This window comes from Phalacrocorax aristotelis, chromosome 2, assembly GCF_949628215.1.
Source record: "Phalacrocorax aristotelis chromosome 2, bGulAri2.1, whole genome shotgun sequence".
In the NCBI taxonomy this organism is placed as follows: domain Eukaryota; kingdom Metazoa; phylum Chordata; class Aves; order Suliformes; family Phalacrocoracidae; genus Phalacrocorax; species Phalacrocorax aristotelis.
Window position 1 is genome coordinate 7,410,774 of NC_134277.1, and position 20,239 is coordinate 7,431,012.

The 20,239-nt window shown below is 41.6% G+C and overlaps 1 protein-coding gene across 2 annotated transcripts in view; it reads right to left on the bottom strand.

Annotated features, from left to right (window-relative positions):
- Positions 1-20,239, bottom strand: part of XYLB (xylulokinase) — a 106,158-nt gene that overhangs the window by 74,709 nt on the left and 11,210 nt on the right. The window contains exons 1-7 of one of the 2 annotated variants that reach the window (XM_075082270.1): positions 9,947-10,043; positions 8,016-8,098; positions 7,049-7,118; positions 5,555-5,635; positions 3,749-3,835; positions 2,408-2,536; positions 1,081-1,146 (exon numbers count right to left, since the gene is read on the bottom strand). In XM_075082270.1, coding sequence (XP_074938371.1) covers positions 1,081-1,146; positions 2,408-2,536; positions 3,749-3,835; positions 5,555-5,635; positions 7,049-7,118; positions 8,016-8,098; positions 9,947-9,991 — 561 coding nt within the window. In that variant the 5' untranslated portion in view covers positions 9,992-10,043. Of the gene's footprint in view, positions 1-1,080; positions 1,147-2,407; positions 2,537-3,748; positions 3,836-5,554; positions 5,636-7,048; positions 7,119-8,015; positions 8,099-9,946; positions 10,044-20,239 lie in introns of those variants that run through there. The other variant, XM_075082271.1, reaches the window with a different exon arrangement.

The following is a 20,239-nucleotide window of genomic DNA, read 5'->3' on the forward strand; positions in this document are numbered from 1 at the left end:
GCTAAAAGGTGCCACTGATGCAACCAGTCCTCAAAGTCCAAGCTTGGTCTGACCAGTTCTCAGTTCCACAGACCCAATTCCCCTCCACTAATGCATTTTCCTCCAAATTTAGCCTCAAGCTTATGATTGGTCTGTATTAGTGTTCTGTTTCACCCCGTCACTGACTAGCAATAGAACATGTACTTAGAAAGAAAAAAAAGGAAAAAAAAAAACCACTGTCCCACCAAATACAGAGTCAACTTTGCAACTCACTTCCCCATGAAGTCCCCAAGCGGTCCAATTTTAAAAGCCACAAAAAATTATGATTAATACGATCAAGAACTGCAGTAAAACAGAAACACGAGCAGCCTGACTTCACTGGTCTGGATGTTTGGCATATTCTAATCACAGGGCAGGGACCCTTGTCTCATTCACATCCTGTTTGCGTGGAGTTTTCACCCTGCTTCAAACCACAGCATTTCACATCACAGCTAGATGCAGACTCAATAAGCTGAAACAATAATGGAATTGAAAGCTGATTTCTGAAAATTAAAAATCAGAAGGAAACCAACTACACAATGCATTTCATTTGTAATAATCGAATCAAAGAAGCTCCGCAAGGGAAAAACTATGAAAAAAAGTCTAGAATCGATTGTAGGCTTTTTCCCGCACACATCCACGTGGGTGCCGGCTCTGTACAGCAGAGCAATCACATTTCTGCACGCAGACGGCCAGTTCTATGTGTGAACATTCCAACTGTGTGCTTAATTACCCACTTGCGTTTGAACTGCTCTACATACAATTTATTACCACCCAAATGAAAGTCTATTTTTTAAAACTTCTTCCACAAAGGTGAGATGCAATGGAGCCCGCTCTGTTAAATGTAATGTTCAAGACAGAACTGATGCCTGGTTTTTATCTGCCCAATGACTAGTAATTTAACAAAAGCAAAAATAAAATAATGAAAGTTATAATTTTAACCTTAAAACCAACACAAGAATCAAAATACTCTTTAGCAAAAAAAGTCTGACATCCCCCCAAAATTGATTTTAAAAGATTTTCAACCGTGTTTTCCAATAAGTGTATTGAAGTTGAGCCAACCTCAGTTTGCATGTAGACCTCAGGATTCTGGCTGTAAATCTTTGCTATCTGGTTTCCTGTAAAACGCTAAGAAAGAAATGCAAATGCTTAGAAACACAAACCTTAAATGGAGTCAATAATCATTAACTCTGTGTAATGAGTTCAGTACATTGCACTTTGGATATTTAATTTGCCTGATGCGTGATGGAAGTCAGCACACAGCAGGCAATCTGCACTAAACAGGCTATAACGCATAGTCTCATTATGGGAATCTTGCTCACCTTTTAAAAAAAAAAGCATGTGAAAAGGCATTACTATCCATAATTTACATTTCAGAAATGACAGTTCAGTGGAACGAATCACACTTATTCTGTGCACAGGAAACAGGACAATTCAAATGCTGCCTTCAAATCCTTGAAAAAGTTCAGGCTACCCAACCTATGCATCTCTGAGGCAGGTGAACTGGGAGCAAAGCAGGAAATTTCCTACTCAAGCCATTCCAGCACAGGCTAATAATAGTTGTAAGAATAATTATTTTTCATCTATGTATTATATCAAATAAGAGGAAACTCCTAACACTGAAACCTTAACTTTAGCAAGTTAAAACTACAATGTTAGTGATATGCAAAGTCTGAATTCAACACTGGCCATAAACCTTGCATGGCGATTCCAAAACAGAATCAGCAGTTTGGGAGGTTAGAGCCTTATTCTGCTGAACAAGCAGTAAGGGTAGCCAGGTGCTGAGATGCCTGGAGGGCAGCCGCACTCCCACTCCATAACTCACTGTCACAGTTAGGAGAGAGGGAAGAGCCAGGAAGAGATGAGGGACAGAGTACTCTCTGATAACATCCCAAACTTCTAAAACTCACTTCTCTTAGGTCAACAGCTGCTTGTTAGCCTTCAAGGAACATTACAAGGGCAATCTTTTAATTGCAGAAGTAACCTAGAGCAGCGATCCACAAACGGGGGCCATAATCCCAAGTAAACCTGTAACGCAAACTGGATTGCCATCCCAATGGAAGTGTGGTGGCACAGGAGCTCCCAGGGGAGATCCAGGCCCTGAGACTATACAGGTAGCCACCAAACACTAATTTGGGACCACTGGCCAAACACCAACAGCTCACCCCAGCTGCTTCCTGCAGCAAATTTCCAGCGTCTGCCTAATTTCACTTTAAAATTTCCACATCTTCCTTTGTGAGACTACTGCAAAGCAGTTATCACTGGAGTTTCTTCAAAAACTGTCTTTCATAGTTAATGGCTGATCATTGCTGCTATAGTACCACTTTAATGGCAGAATTGTTTCTGTCACAAGATTCTGCTGAGGACTTTCTTCCCATCCATTCCTTACCTCATAGGCTCGAGAACCAGTGATACTCGCTAGGTGCTGTGCTCCCCCCACAGCTCTCTCCAGAGCGCTGCACTGGGAAGCTGTGCTAGAATCCATCCAGACGGGACTGTTACTGACAGAAAAACAAGCCTGCAATGAACAACATCCTTTATTAGTAAGTCTGATCTTTAAGAAGTGCCTGCTAGAGTAATAGCGATACAGCAGACCTACGTATCAGCTCACAGTTCAGTTCTCTGATGTACCTTCTGGTCTCCCCCCAATAACTACAGGAAAATGCATATTGGGCAGCATGTTGGTCAGTGGTGAAAGGTTTAACCCCAACGTCACACCAGAGGGAAGCAACAGGCTTTTTCTGCTGTTACGTGACATAAACTGGAGCACAATGTGCACTTCACGTACCCTGCAGCATGATGTCTCAGTACTCTTCTGTGGTAGCCAAAGCCCCGGGGCCCTTTTATGCAATTTTAGCCCCACCTTTTAGAACTCCCCTCTAAACAATTAGATTCTCTTTCCACAGCTCTATTAACAGATTTGTCTTTAATGACAAGCATAACCATTTGGAAACGCAACTGGGGCTTAGTACATCACCAGAGAGCATTTTAACTCCATTTCCATGAGTTCTGCACAGATGAGGTATTTCCAAAATTAATCATTTAACAGATCAGTTACACAAATGTCTGTCTCTCAATAAACAACTGTCCTTTCTGATCTTGAAGTAAAGAAGGTAAGGGTCTTCAAGAGGAAAGCTGATTCCTCCCTACTTTTATTTTTAAATAAAAGTTTGTCAAGTGTATGTTCAAAACTTACCAACGACACACACACACGCAAAATGTCAAGGTTCAACAACGTACTTGTTAGGAGTTAGTGTGGGCACAGCATTACATTTCCATCCTTTCAGAAATAACTAAACTGGTCTTTTTTTTAAATATTAACATACTTAATATTTCAAATTTTTTTGTATTTTCTAATGAAATTGCAAGCACTGCAAGAAAACTCAGGTACGATAGCATTTTTCACCACAATTTTTTGTTAATACATATAAATGAAAACTGAAAAATATACTACGTTTCATAAAAGAACAGGCTGTTACTCTGATGCAAAGTCCACTCTGATGCCCACTGGCACCTGTAAGCTTTTAAAGCTGTAGATACTGTCACTCTGGAAAAAAGGAGACATCAAAAGCCCTGGAGCTGAAGGAATAACCAGCACATTTCACCTTATGCTGCAGGAGCATGCAACTCAGCCAAACAAGAGGAAGGGTTTGCAAGGAGAAAAGCACGATGTAAGGATCAGAAAAAGGACAGTGCATCTCTCCCTTCAGAGGTCTTTTATGCACATTACCTTTAGTGATTCATGTAAAGGCAGTTCAGGTGATGCATTCTTTAAAATTTGGATGCTTCCTTTTTTCCAGTACACACTCCCATGTTGCTGTAGAAAGTACAGAAACAGAAGTTGGAGACGCCCTCCCAAGCCATGAAGTTCATATCCTGATCTGAATTTCAAACTCTCAGGGGCAGGCAATTCTCTCCAAATTAGGACCAAAAAATGCACCTTTTCAAATCAAGTGCCTCATTAAAGACTCTAAGATTGAGCACAGCATATATTAACCCAGAAAATGTAGGAGTCAAGAGACAGTGATGATTTTGAACTATAGCAACTTCTAGTGGGAACTATTATTATACTGCTAATGGCATTAGATACTTCTCTGAGTGCTCTTTGAGCTGTAGCCAGGGCTCCACTGTTAGTTCTGTGCTATTTCAGCTTAGCCCCAGATTCTTCAGTTACATGCCTGCCCCAGTCACCACTAACAGACTGCATAATATTGAGAAGGTTATTTAAGCTCCATCTCTCAGGTGGCTTCCTCAAGCCAGGCACCCCTAGTTATGCACCTGCAGGACACCCTAGGCAAACTGCAGAGCACCATCCAGTGACCCACTAATAGTTCCAATGACACCAAGTGCACACAGAACCCCCTGGGCACAGAGTACTTGACCACAGTGCCATCCAGATCGTATTTCACATCTCTCTGCCATTTCTGCAGACAATCGAGACCAAGTTTGTCCCTTCTTTGGGACAAACACTGGCACATCAGTGCACCTCTGCAGTGATCTGCAGCATAAAGACAAGGTTCTTCAAAGAGGAAAAGGAGAGACAGTGTGGGTTGGAAGGGGCAACGAAACGAAATCTGTTCTACCTGAAAAAATTTGATTATAGCACCAGCTCGTTGGAGGATGGGTAAAATAAAGGAAATGCAATTTGGAAATGCACTTCCTTTTTTCATTTTTTTACTTGGCAGTCCCTAACTTCTCTTTCACTGAAGAATTCATAACAGAGCCTTGATACTGGCTATAATTTTCAGACACTTTGCTCAGACTTTCAACTGAAACCAATGAAACATGGAGATCAAAGCAAGAGTTTTGATTAATTAGTCCCAGATACATCAAGATGAATAACCTAAACCTCATGTGTCAGAATTAGCTATCGCTTTGGTGCCGTCCTCACCCTGAATATCATCTGTGAAAGTTATAAGAGACTTCCTTGTTTCACCAGAGTACTAGCAGACTGCCTAACTGACTGAATGTCAGGATGGGTTTTATAGATCTCAGAAAAAAATGCATTCTGCACTACAGGCTAAATCATGGCAGCATCTTTGTCATTTCTGCATCAAAGACTATCATCATTTGGTTTTTGTTGTTCCTAGACAGATCTCTACCCTAGCCAACAAAAAATGTGTTCAACAGGATGCCACTATGCCTTGAGCAAACTGCACGTCTCACTATTTTTCTGTCCCATTTCCATAAGCACCTGGATAAGCTGAAATTCAAAATGACCCCAGTCATTTCAGAATCTATATGTACAAAGAATTTAAACAACAGGAAACCAACAAGTTCTGCATTATACTGATCTAAACGACTGCATCGTAAATCTCATCCTCCACTCCCACCACCTTCTAACGATTGCTTTGTGTGCTTCAGATTTTAAGCTCCCCTGTGGAATGTGTCTTTTAATGGATACTTATATAGAAGCTTTGGTCTTGATGTCGTTATGGTATTCTGCAATACAATTATTTAAATGAAACTTATCACTATACCTTACAGTTTATAGAAGAAATATAGTAAGACTGATTTTTTTTCTTTATAAACTAACCTGGCCAGCACCAGACAGAGCTCTGACTTGAGAGAAGTTAAAGCCCAAAGACTTCATCTTTTCCAAAATCATATCCAGAGCCTACAAGAACAAACAGAATCAAGAATGACTGTAACGAGCTATCAAATTATGCATACTCACAATCTCTGGAATTAAACAGTAAATTCATGTCATCACTGATAAGAGTTCATTGGCAGATAATGAAGAATTAGCTAATGACTATGGACTTCTCAAGAAGCTGCATAAATTAATTTACTAAGTAAGAGTCCATAAAAGAAAAGTTGAATCACACAGAGGAAAATAAAAAAGATCCTTAAATAAGCTGAATCACAAAGATCCATTCTTTGAAACCTAAATAAGAGGCAAGAGTTAAAGAATTCCAATTCATCAAAAAGCCTCTTTTAGGAGTGCCAGACACAAAGCAGATTATCTTTTTCTGTTCTTACTTGTGGAAATCTATGAAATCTTAATGGGGTGCACCCTGCATCCCATCCTACAAGATGTTAGGTACCCTCAATACCACTGCCCTCAGTGTCAGCTGAAGACTTAGGGTCTCTTTAATGTAAGGCTAATTCAAGTGAATTTTAGCACTTGAAGCACCTAGGTTAATTTTGTTCTTGCCATATCTTCCTGAGGTTTAAAACCAAAAATTACCCTATCTTTACACAGTGTCATTCAGTTCAGCACTTCTCAGACTATCTTGACCTATGGACCAATGAAAGACTTCAAAATTTCCCAAAAAGCATCACATACCTGTATTATCACATCATTAATTGATTAATTGCAAATATTCCTGTTTGTTATCGTTCAAAACACCAACTGCAAGCAAATTTACCAAACTTTTGTCAGCTACTGTGGATCACCAGCTGGGGCTTCTGTGACCTTTCAAATATCTTAACTATACAAATGACACTAGTAAGACACATGTACATAGTACCGTGTGTGAGCAAGTGTTGCAGTGAAGCAAGGAAGGCCGTCTTTAAAACAGAAAAGAATGTTGTATTCCAAAATAAATACCAGTCAAAGTGACTGGGAATCACTGAATAAATTGCTCTTTAACCACTTAACATTTGAGACATCATTTGATTATCAAAGCTTATTCTAAAAAAGATTGAAAACCTGGATGACACAAAACCACAGATTTAAGCTAGGCAAAGCAACAGCTGCCCCTTTTGCATATGAAACAAGAAGATGAGGAAAAAAAGAATAGTCTTTTTACAAATGAGGGAAAGTCAGGAAAGAATTAATCCACATACATGCTATAATAGTAGAGAGTGAAGAAACAAAACCCCCCCTCAAAATGTTAGCAACTTCCACTACCTTTGTCAATAACATTAATATTTGCACACAAAAGACACAATACCACTTAAAAGAACCAGAATACAAGGCAAAAGACTATGTTGATTTGAATGATGAGTTTCCCTATTGTTTGGAATATATTTCCATTTCAATAACAGTAAGGAAGAAGTCGAACTATATAAAGCTTGTTCATACCTTGACCCACATCAGCACGGGAGAAGTGACTGTCAGTCTGTCACTGTGAATATAGACTCCACCTTGAGTCCTACAGAAAAATGGTATTTTCTCTTGGTAAATTCAGCAATTTTTTCCCCATAAAGCAAAATTCTTCAAGTTTATTAATAACCAAAGAGAGAGTACAATGCTTTTGTGTTAAGAGCAAGGATATGATCAGTGTCTGAAACCTGAAAAAGTGAATGCCAGCTCCTAGGAGGTGACATAAGAGATGCTTGACCCAACTGCAAAGGAAATAATTTGCAAGGAAAGGCTCGGATCCTGAAGATCTGTGAAAGACTCCAATGCTGATACTGCTCACTGGTTCCATGTAATTCATAGTTATTTCTAAGTTTCCTGACTGTTACCATTAGTGGCTTGAATCTAGAAGATGAAATTCAATTTTTGCTGTTAAACCACCAAGTAAATAAACGTACTTCACTGAATCTTGTGACCGCGAAGGATGACACTTGTAAATTCTAGTCTATTAACTGAAGTAAACACATACTGCCATCCTACATCCTATTGTGAGGTTTGGAACCACTGAACTTGTCTCCAAATGCCTTTTACAAGTTCCCTCATGTAATTTACTTGCTGTTATCATAGCACCCCACCCTGACACAAAGGTGGTGCTTACTTCTGTGTCCCAAAAAGAAACAGTCATGTCCACAAGTCTGAAGTCTCAAAAGAAAAAAAAATTGGTTGATTTATTGGTAATATTTTAGGGTAGATTTTTTTTACTTATTTCCTTTTGGGAGTTCTTGCCATATTTACCTACCAAGGAAGGCAAGAGTATACAGCACCCTTGCCAAGCATGAAACATGAACATAGCATGAACTTTTTCCATGGCTCCACACATATCAATGAGAAATAATACGGCAACAGCCCCCCTGCCCCGATCCCCAAAGTTCTAAATTACAGTATCCAAGTAAAATATAAGAAGTCTTACTTAAATTCCGGAAGGTCTTTATCAAAATGAACATTATCCTCATAAATGACTCTCAGTTGTTCGTCAATAGCAATGACTTTCAGCTAGAGAATATAAAACAGGATGTTAACAGAAACTAACAATAATTAAATAGCACCAATAACTCATTTATTATAATTCAGTTCTCACAGATGAAATGGGAAAGAAGATCACCTCAATCCATACAGCTCATTGAAAGTATGGCCAGAATTTTACACAAAACAAGTTATTGTGTGAATTTCCAGCCTGCCACCTATTCAGCAACATGTACATTTCTTTGCTTCTATTTCCCCCCCCATTTTCTGTCTCCTTAATCGCACAAGATTGAGATGCAGGCATATGCTAAAGAACAGCAAACAAGCGTCCAGGATTGTATCTTCCACCATGGTAGCCAATTTTTCAAATTTCTCCCAAGAATACAGTATCTTACATTACAGGTACCATATGACCTTTTTTTTCCATACCTCTCCTTTTTTGCCCCATCTTACCAAGGGCCCTAACAGACACTTAGGATTCCTTGAGGGCCTTCCCTGCTCCCCAGATGGTAAGTCTGGCAAAGTTCAGAGGGCATTATGCCAACCTATTCTGAGCTCCCGCAACATATGGAAGGCAACACCCCAGACGGGTAACTCCATAAAGCTGAGCTTTCTTGTAAGCACAAATTGGAAGAGTATCACAAACTTTCCTCCTCTATCTTCACTCAAGTTCACCTAGTACATAAGAAAAACATGAACAGCCTAAAAGAAAAGTGAGAAGGGAGCTCACTTTCTGCACATATTTCAACAAGGGAGTGTGTAATCTGCTGCTGAAAGGACAAAAAAAAAAAACCTACAAAGACTAAGTCATCTCAAAGAGTTGTATTCAAATCACAAGGCCATCCCCATTTAGGAGTGGCTTACATCAATTTTAGCTGTACTGATGCAGGGCCACAATTTATGCATTGGCACAACTCATTACCAAACCTGGTGCCCTGCGCTAGCTTAAAATTGACTCTGACCCACTGCAGCTTAATTGGCTTTCTGCTTGCAGCATGGCCCCTCAGAAAAACCCTTTATCAACCTCATTTGGGTAACCTGGATGTGTCTTTCCAACCTCCCAAACTTCAGCACAACCATAATGAAGGCATTTATGCTCATATGCCTATTGGTTAAACATATTCAGGCTCACGCACAACTTGGGCAGCATTTCTATTCGCACCGTGGCAATGTCTGGTATGCTGACAAATCAAAATTTCAAGAAGCAACCTGGGCACCCAGGTTCACAATCCTACTAATCTTGACTGACACGAGGACACTACATAAGCTGGACTCAGGTGCAAATCCCAGCTCCCAGCCTGCCCGATGCTGCAGGCAGAGGGGTTTCCATGCAGTCTGCATGTAGAGAAGGGCCACAGCACACCTTTCAGGATTAAATGCATCCCTACCTGGATGGGGAAGCAGGATAGTACATGAATCCTACAGCTCCAGGCAAGAGACAGGACAAAGAGAAAGGGACAAAGGACACACTTATGAAGGCGAAGGTAAGGAGGCATGTGAATAGCAGACACACACAGTCACTGTGGCCCACCGAAGCCTTAAAACACCTGAAGCACTGGGAATTATTTTGCAATAGCTGTGGCAGGCTGCTGGCACCCTGCAGCGCCCAGCCTGGCCCTGCTGTAAGCGAGGAAGCCCTGCAAAGCAAAGCCGGCGCTGGGTGGAGGAAAAGAGGCGAGGAAAGCTGCTGGGGAGGAGGAAGGCCTGGTCCCTTCCGTGCTGTGGGGCAGGGGGCCGCGATGGCGGGCCTTGCCTCCGGCAGCTCCCCGGAGCCGCCGGCGGCGCCAGGCGAGCCCCGGGCAGGCCCCAAAGCTGCCCCGCCGGCCCCGCCGCGGGAGGGGAGAGGAGGGACGGGGCGTGGGGAGGCGGCCCGGGTACCTGCTGCGTGCTGAAATCCCAGCCCAGGTAGCAGGGAGCGGCCATGGCGCGCCCGTGCCCGCCCGGCCGGCCCTCACCCTCGCCCCGCCGCCGGGGCCGGGGCCGGGGCCGGGGCGGGGGCGGCTTTGCAGGCCCGGCCTCCCCGGGAAGGAGCCGCCAGTCCGGCCCCGCGAGCGGGAGTACCGGAGGTAACGAGTGCTGAGCGCACACGGGGCCGGGCGAGCGGGAGTGATACACACACACGCACACGCACCCCCACCCCTCACACGGAGGGGCTTGTGCGAGAGCTGGGGAGCGGGGAGGGGCTGGGGGGTCCGCGCTGGAGGCTTGGGCGAGAGCTGGGGAGCGAGGAGGGGCTGCGCTGGGGACTTGCGCGGGAGCTGCGGAGCGGGGAAGGGCTGCGCTGGGGGCTTGGGCGGGAGCTGCGGAGCGGGGAAGGGCTGCGCTGGGGGCTTGGGCGGGAGCTGCGGAGCGGGGAAGGGCTGCGCTGGGGGCTTGGGCGGGAGCGGGGAAGGGCTGCGCTGGGGGCTTGGGCGGGAGCTGCGGAGCGGGGAAGGGCTGCGCTGGGGGCTTGGGCGGGAGCTGCGGAGCGGGGAAGGGCTGCGCTGGGGGCTTGGGCGGGCCCGGCCGCCGCGGCAGCTGGTGACGGCCGCAGGGACGCGCTGCAGCGCGGCACCCCCCGGGCGAGGCGGCGAGGGGCGCTGTGGCAGCCGGGCAGCGACCGCCCTGCACACGGAAGCGCAACAAGAAAGAGCCGAATTCGAACCGCAGCCCAAAGGGATTCGCAAAACTTTCATATTCCGTTAATACGTTCCAGTCCCCTTGCGGTATCTGGTTCGCACAAACACGCCTCTGCGGTATTCCATACAAAAATGCAGAATTGTTACTTTGGCTGGAGTTTTGTTTTGAGGTTTGCTCTTTTTTTATTACTTGGGAGGGTTTGGGGAGGTTTCTAGTTTTTGCGTTACCTGCCATAGCATGTGACAAGCTAAGTGGAATTGCTTAATCAAAAGAAGGCTCATCTAAAATGCTTTCATTCCGCAATCAAGGCGGTATCTCAGCAGAGCCTTAATGAAGGCAAATAGGTTTTGCATGCCCAGGGTCTTAATCTGTCTTAACAGTACAAATACTTAATTTGAAATGCCCTTTCAGCTATAAAATATTACTAAATTTTGTCATATACCAAACATTCTAAATACGTTTTAAATATTCCCAGTGATTTCTCAAAGCCCTAACTCCCATAGGTTTATAATTTTTAATATTTCTAGTTATTATTGCAAAGAAAAACCTTTAAAACATTAATCCTGAAGATTCTCTACCTACATTCTAATATACTTACTTTTAAACAAATCATATCACCTTTGAATATCCTGTATTGAGAGTACCTGTATGAGAAGTGTGATCACAAAATCTTTAAGTAAGACAGAATTGAAATTAAAGTTGTCTGAAAAATATTTACAGTGTAGGAATGCTTTCAAATGCATCATGTCATTGGCCTGCATTTTGGAGTCTAATCCTGCAAATTTATCTGAATAGTCTGCAGCCAGGAAACATCCCCATGAAGTAAGTGGAAGAACCAGTCCATTTAAAAATAAAGGTATTGTCACCCAGTTTGTGGTTTGTCGTCTTTAAATCAGATGGCCACCAGGCAGTGGTGGAATTTCCCTGCCCCTAAGGAGCTCTTGCTGGATGGACCTGTCCTGAACAAAGGTCTCACTTCACCAAGAAGCAGCTGTGAAAGCAAATAAAGTTTTTAAAATGTTACCAAGAACTGTTTCCTTAGTGTGACTCTTGCCAGACAACAAAGGATCAAATAGCACCTAGAGGCTGTTTTTTCATGGATGCAGACCTTGGCTGGTAAGCCAGGGAGGGGAGGCTCGCTCTGCCCTTGGATTTGCAGCGCATTCCCTGTAAACAAGTTACAGATACGGAGGCTGAGGCTTGAAATGCTGCAATTTTCAAAATAGAACTACTCGCAAAAATGAAGAGAACTGAAGTCAGTTCTGAAGAAAGCCATAAGAATGATAAATGATTTCAGCAAAAGAGACATTAGTGGATTTTTAAAAAATTTTTAAAGGAGGAATGGGTTAGTAGAAAGGAAACAACAGTTTGTAAGTAAATAAATCTAAAGAGGATGTAAGAATCAATTATATTCTTCTGCAATGAGATTGGAAGAATAGTCCTGAACAGCAAGAAATACTTTGCTTTATGTAGCACAGAAAAGTTGGGGCTGGAATAACTACCCCGGTGTTATCAGATCTCCTTAAATTAGGAACAAAGGTGCAAGACAAAAGGGTAGGAGAATCCACTCAAGGACAATGGGAATGTTAACGTTGCTACTTTCTCTAGAAAAACAGGGAAGAGTGAAAACAGGGAAGTTTGGAGAGTCGTTGCCTCACCCAGTCACTCTGTTGCCCATCCCTCCATCAAGGCAGCGTTCTCTTAAATTTAGTTGTTTGTGTACAGAAAATGTACATTGCTGCTGGTTTTTTGCATTAAAGTTTATGCTGGCAGATACTACCACAACCTCCAAAAATGTTTCCTGAAAGCAAACAAGGTTTAGCTGTGCAGTTACCAATGAAGTTACAGTCAGGTACTAGTGATGCTTTAGCACTTACAAATGCAGAATTTCCAGAGGGGATGGACAAAATGCCGTTTATAACTGAAATGTCACCACTGCAGTTTAACAGCTTGAGGCAGAGCACAGATTAATCGCTCAAGACACCCAGAGCAGGGTAAAGGGAAAAGCGAGTTTATTCCGCTTTTCCTATTAACTAGTTTCTGACCTGTTGGAGAAGCAATACTTCCATGCTCTCCTAAGCCCTTGGCTGTTTGATAAGTTACAACTAGTATATGAGTTAATGCTCTTTTTCTTCTTCCCCCACTGTCAAGTTAATTTCAACTGCACATTCATTGCAAAACATAAATTATTTTAAATGCATTCAGATTTTTCAATTTATATTCTCACTTCAAGTATCAAAATCTGCCTCTGATCTCAGCTGCACCCTGATATAAACTTAGATTTAACTGCATTCTTCAGCTTTACACAGGTGAACTCCTTCAAAACCGGTGACAGCCTAGCATGCTTCATTATCATCACACCATCTTAGATGTGCCAACAAGCTAGAGAACAGATAGACCAGACCTTTGATATAAATCAGGATTACTACATTGACAGTAGTCCAGCTATCCCGATTTATACTGGCTACAAAATTTCATGAGATGTTACAGGAAGTAACAGAAGTCCATGGGCAACTACAAAGCTACCAATCCTTTTGCTTCCAGCAGTAGATTTCGGGCATCTAACTACTTATTTTCAGTAGCAGGGCAGCCAAGTATTTCTAAGCCCCGAACAGGTATTTCACGTTTGTACATGAGCATAGGTTGGCATAGAAGACACAGTGGGACAGGTAAGAGTCACTGCAGACAGACATCAGTTATGCACATGCAAGACAACCGTGGCAGACTGTATTAGACTTATGCCTGCTGGCACCATTATCCTTTTCCCAATAAGAAATCTTGTGGCTCTTTAATTAGCTCAGAAACATTATACATACTAAGCTGGGTCAGATAAACACCAGCCTATTTGCCAAGTAACCTGACAGTCATGTGCAATGCTGCTAATTAGGTGGGAGATGTTTACAATGTTAAGCCCCAAGTAACACAACAACACATTAACACATCACCTTGAAAAAAAATCTCTCAGCTTGAGCACTAGACCTACCTACTGGAAAGGTATCAGAACAATGACAATGCTCTAAAGGTCATTCCCTTTCTACTTAGCATTACAGGTACTCCGTTATCGCAAAATCACCAGCAATGTTTAACCAAGTACTGATAATATAAAATACCACAGTACCATAAATAAAAGATGAAGTTGCCGTTCTTTTCTGTTGAGATGGCATTTTAACACCAAAAATATTTTCCTTTCCCTAAATATGCGCCTATCTGTTGAAGTTACTTCTGCACAATTTTGTGGCAGCCATTGTGTTTGTCCATACCTCCAAATGCTGCAGAGAGTCTCATTATTCACTCTGTAAGAACAAGTACTTGATGTTTAAAAGCAATGGATCGCGGTGGCTGTTGGCCACTGTAATTTTACTGACTGTACTGTGAACGGATGAAAGTATGTGTAAAGATCCAGCAAAAGCCCTAGACATGGGCTCCACAAGAGGAAGCCCAGACCACAGTGTTACATGGAGACTGAAGACATAGCTTATTTAGGTATAGTAATTACTCCACATATTTATTGGTTGATTTAATTCTTGACACGTGCATATTCAATATCCCAGGTGCAGTACTGCATTAACAATTAAGGCCCTTTACAGAACCCTCATGAAGAATTGGTACAGGATTCCATATAAAAGCATACACATGCACATGAGCAACGGGTACAAGAAAAGAATTTAAATGATGTCTCAACTACACAGTCTCAATTGTACTGCCAGGTTCATAGGTATGGGTCAATTTGCAGCTTTTATTTAATCATGCACAGAAAATTCTCCAATATCATTTCTATCCAATTCAACAGAACATGTGTTGACTTCAGCGGGTACTGAATCAGGCACTGTGGAACTGTATCTGGTTTTACATACTCTAGTTTAACAGATGTGATTTCATTGACTCAATTAGGCTACTAGTGATTATGAAGTGCAGTACAAATTCCTCATGAGATCTCTGCATGGAAGTGAAGTGAAAGATGTTTCTGAATAGCAAATTATTTTTAGGATACTTTCCTCCCCTGCACAGATTTCAGGTCCATATTCATTCTCACAATAGTAACAGTACTTAACCATCCTCTTTGGAGGACTATCTTAACTTGACTCATTTGCAAGGCTTATTAAAGTTAACTTATACACTCGGCAGATTTCCTTGAAGATGAATACTGAAGTGGTTTATGTCCTAATGCTCAAAAGCAAATATCTCAGAAGCAAGATGCTGTCATCCAGATAAAACTTTTCATTAACAACAGATTAACCAGTTCTTTCATGCTGTACTTGATTCTTATCAAACTCCACTTACAGATAAGTACATTTTATTGATTAAAAACAATCAAAGATAAACTCATTCCTACTCAAACAATGCCTGAAGTGGAAACTAATAAGGGCCAAGCCTTGCACTTTTCAGCACCATCCTGCAAGGATCAAAAATCATTTTGCAATCAAGAATGAATCAAAATCACATAGTCTACAGGTGGAAAAATCAAGGCACAAAATTTATATAGCTTATCCAATTTGCTTTACACCCTGCCTGAAACTCTCCCAGAGTTCCTACATGCATGTTATGTCTGTTGGGAGAAAGAACAAACAGGCTGCTCTCACCTTCCCGAGTGGTAGCCACCTCCCAGACCGCTAGCCATCATAACTTTATGGATAGGAAACTGTCAGAGAAGTAGCTGGTGTGGAAAAGATTCTTAGGTAGCAGTACCAGAAATGTGAACCCTGCTTATCAATAACTGGAACTTAAGGCATCTGTAGGATCAAGGAAGCTTCAATGAATTTCCAAAATCCTCTGAAGAGGACTATTGAAGGCCATTCAGTTCCCCCTCACCCTCTTCTCACGGACAGTTTTATGAGGTCAAAATAGAGTACACCTAACCATCTTGTTTGTCACACTAACTTAAGAAACCCGAGAACTAAGAAGGAAGCAAGGGAAATGGTAAGGAAAGATGTCAGGGTTCATTTGCTTAAAATCTAACTGGTAAATAACTTCAGTTTCTCCTTAGACTTGCCTCTGCACACTGTCACTTCTAAAAGAGAATCTCACAAGTAATCAGTGGGCAAGGACAGCAGAACCACAAAATTAACAACGACTCCTGACCCTAAATTTTGGATGCTGATGGTTTACACAGAGGGAGTAATAATGCAGACAGCCAACAGAGTGGGGGCCCTCTAGAAGAGCAATTTTCAGCATTTCGGTTTATTTTCCACAGCAAGTAGCACTCCAAAGGAAGGTTACTTAATCCTCAGCACCAACAGATTCAAGACAGAACAGAGTCTTTCTGAGGCTCTCTCAGCATTGAGAGAATGCTGCTTATGCCAGGCACAAAAAACACATACAGAACATCTGCTGCATTTAACTCCTCGCAACCAGCACAACTCGACTTAGATGAATCCAGTGATTTCAGCACGACTGCATTTACCATCCCCAAAATAAAACACAGGATATGGTTCTGCAAAGGGAACTGGATAGCACCAAGTTCTCAACACGTGCAAAGCTAGATATGCGAGTACTAATGGTGAAGCACAGGATAATTGGTATGAAACCCTCAGTGCTAACTTGGTATCCTCGATTTAAGCCTTCACAGCCACCCAGGCAGAGCACAGGATCAGAGATCCCAGAGCTCTCTACGGGTCTGGAGCAATTTGGAGCTTCCTATGGCTCCCATCTCAGTCTGGGGACACCAGTGTTTTGCAAAACCCCTCCCAGTCACTAGGACTGGATCAGTGGTACTGGATTCAGTCACCTGGGAAACTCAGGGATCTCAAGAATAGAAATTTGGCAAGCCTGTGCTAACCAGGCAACCTTCTCAGACCAGCTAACAAAAACCATACCTGATTTATTTTTGATATATAGATATATTGATATATACCTACATACACACACACTACCTAATTATATTTACATAACGCCCCCAAGGGACAAAAGGGGAAAGTAGAATACTATGAAGGAAATGTGAAGGTGGACTACATACGACCCAAGCTCACCAAACCTTCAGAGGGACCTGAAGGACAGCTGGGCCGCCCTCCCTCTGACACACGTGAACCCTTTATGTCTGTAAGCACATGAAAGGTTAGATCAGAAGAAACTTCTCAATATCATGATGAAAACTTGCATCGTAGGCTCCTTCATCCCATTAGCACGGACATGCAGGGAGCACCAAAAAATAATCTTGTGTCATCAGAAGGTCCTGTGCTCTAACTGCTTACACCAGTCCCTAACCGTGGCATGCTTTAAGATTGTGCTTTCAAATAATAGAAATATGTGTGTAAACAATTACTACTGATTCTATGAATACCGTCTGAAATCCAAATAATAGCAGCCACCCTGTTTCCACCTTTCTTTTTGTTATGACAGACATTTCCTAACCATGAAATAGTCACTTTCTAACACTTCAAGACTGCATTTAAATTAAAAAAAAAAAAAACACTATAGAAAGCTAGAGAAAGGGCATTGTCACAGTAACTTTGATTTTCTGTCTCAGTGCCAGTTACAAATCTGTGGATATTTGTATTCTATCTTTGTAACCTGCATGAACAGTGTTGGACATGTCTATAATTCTGCACATAAACAACATGAATAATCATATATATCTCTGGTCCCAGGTGTGCAGTAAAATCCAGTGTTACAGGAAGTACATTCAGACAGTTAACCATTATGAGCATTTTTAATTATCTTTAAATCAACAATTATTCCTATAAGGTCCTCCAAACATTTTTTTAATAAAAAACTAATTTACTACTCACAAATTAATTAGTATGAGATAAAATTAGTTCCATCTTTTTAAATGAGATTTTGCAACCAAGGTCAAGGGCAGTAAACATCTACTTCAAGTTCTAAGAGCCATTGCTTTTGGATTATGGAGTATTCTCAAATTTTTTTGCCTCGAGGAAATGAAGAATTGCTTCCATTGTGTGATGGAAGAACAGACTTAAGGGAAATATGGCACTTCAGACTTCAGTGGGTAATCAAACGAAAATCACTCATAGATGACGTTTTTGACAGGAGTTTGTTCAATTAAAGAAAGACAAGTTTTTACACAAACCTAATCATGGCAATATATTTTCAGAACCTATAGTAGTCTTAGGAAATATGTGTACCAGTGCTAGGGAATGGCTCGACTGCTTATATTCCTCAGCAACCCACACGCCGAATGGGAGCCTCTAACATTTTAGGAGCAAGGCAAAGATAGTCATACCACTCCAATAGTGCCACCTGCTGCGTATTTTAAAAGTATACAGTCGTCTGCAGATCCAAGTAACTCAATTTAAAGAAGCCTGAATGATTGATTTAAACAGAAGTCATAGCTTTGTGTGTATGTATGACAATATGAAAATTAAATTATTTCTTTTTATTAGTAATACCTAAACAGACTGGGGTACAAAGGAAGTTCTTCCGCTATGGAATAAGATCAGAACCCGCAGGGAATCCATTCCCCAGCTTCTGTCAGTGGCTTAACATGGATTAGTTACATCAGCTCACTACGCATCAAAACCACAATTAACCCTATGTACTTTGTGATATCATGTAGATTAGACCAGCAACTCATTTTATGAACCATATTCATCATTTGCAATCAATTGCAAATTATTCACAAAACACACACAGGTATACATGTGTGTGTAATACATATGTATTTTATATGTGTGTTTGTGTAATACATATATTACACACACAACGTATGCACCTTGATAGCAAAGCATATGCACACAAACACATACACACACGCCTCTTGAGACTGAATGAAGATGCCCTGTTCACAAGCTTTCCCTGAAAAGGAAGCAAACTGCAATGTTTATGGGATCGGCTCAGCAAAACAAAAGCTAATCCTGTGCCTGATTCCAGCGATCTGCTGTACCAGCTGGACTCGTTCACTTCATTTCACTGGGCATCTGGTTTCTTTTCCTGCTTACCCATGCAACTTTTTGGAAAGAGATTGCCTTGTATAATCCATTTGCATAACTAAATGTGATGGCTTTTCCATGATCCTGAAGGAACGGTACAGTACAAATAATTAATAATAATAAATTCCGATCAGATACAAACTCATACTTTAAATGTTTTTCTAATGAGAAGTTAAGCATACATCTTTTACGACAGAGCCTATGTTTCATGTTCAAGATGCTATCCCGGTAATTCTTTCTGCAACACATAGTCACGTTGCACAAGTCACTTTCACAGGAGGTCAGCGAGTCAAACAGTGTGACTGGAATTTTAAAAACGTCGGGTAACTTTTATGACCATTAATAATGTTTGTATTGAATGCCAGCTCAAACTGTAACGAGGTTAGTTAAATCTCCTGCCCCAATGTATAAACCAACTGCCTGAAGGTCCAAAAGAGGACTCCATGTGCCAACAACTCAGAACACTGAACAAACAAGGCAACTGAGGTACTCCTTTCTACAAGTGTTTGTCACTACTGAAGGCTGAATATCAAAGTAGATCTACCAAAGCCATGATACATCAGAACAACTCCAACATGACACATGCTTTTTCCAGGGTCAAGACAGAAGCTAACTTGAAGAGTATCTACAGTGCCTGACAAAGTATTGATTTTACTGTTCTTTCCCTGGCTAGGGCAGAAGACGACTGCAGTTGAGGTAGGCAACAGGATCTGCAAGGCACAAGCATATCGGGAAGGCAAAGGCAATTATTAAGTGAATTACAGCAGACTTACACATGTGAGCCTCCTGAGCCTTACCAGAACTCTATGCACTGCATAACTAGAGTCTTGTCACCTGCGTACGCTCAACTTCCAAAGGGATTCCAAGATCTGTAGGATTTGATCCTGATTCAGTAAATCATTTATGATGCAAATCATTGCATAATTTCTGGAAAAATACAGCACACCGGCATTCTTTCCACACCCTGCCCCTTCACAATGTTTTTTTATGCAACGTTTTTCATTGCAAGAGACGTAGCAGATGCACAATTATACTAAAAAAAACTGTTTAACTGCATTATTTTTTCATATACTACTCTCTTGGGCCCTTGCAACAGCATCAGATGGACATATTTGAGGGAGAGAAACTTGCAGTTCATAGTCCAGACACAGTCTCGTACTTTGATATGATCAAAAGCCATGTATTTTTAAAATTTTTGCCTCATTGTTAGATAATACTGTAACATGTATGGTAAGTTTTAAACTGTGGCTTACCATGTATTTGAAGAGTTTGCTCAGCTCTCAGTAAGGAAACGATTACTTCTACAGTTTATTTCATTTTATAGAAAGGCAGAAAAACTGAATGGGTCAGAGTAAGGCATTCCTATCTCCAGCCTCCCAATTCCAAGTGCCATTGGCACGTACTGTTTTGACTCTGCACCCAGGCCTGAATACTTTTAACACATTCTTAAAAGGGAGCAATAAGCACAAAATTATTCAGGTATAACAAATCCTCCCTCCCACTCCCCTCCCCCAAGGAGTGGCAGCAAGAATGAAACTGGATGAAAGTTAAGGAAGAGAGGGTGGAGGGGAAAGACACAAAATACATGGAAAGAAACTTGCAGAAAGATTTCCCTGGTGGAACTACTGTCTTGGGGAGGTCACCATGACAGCAACCCTTTAAGAATTAA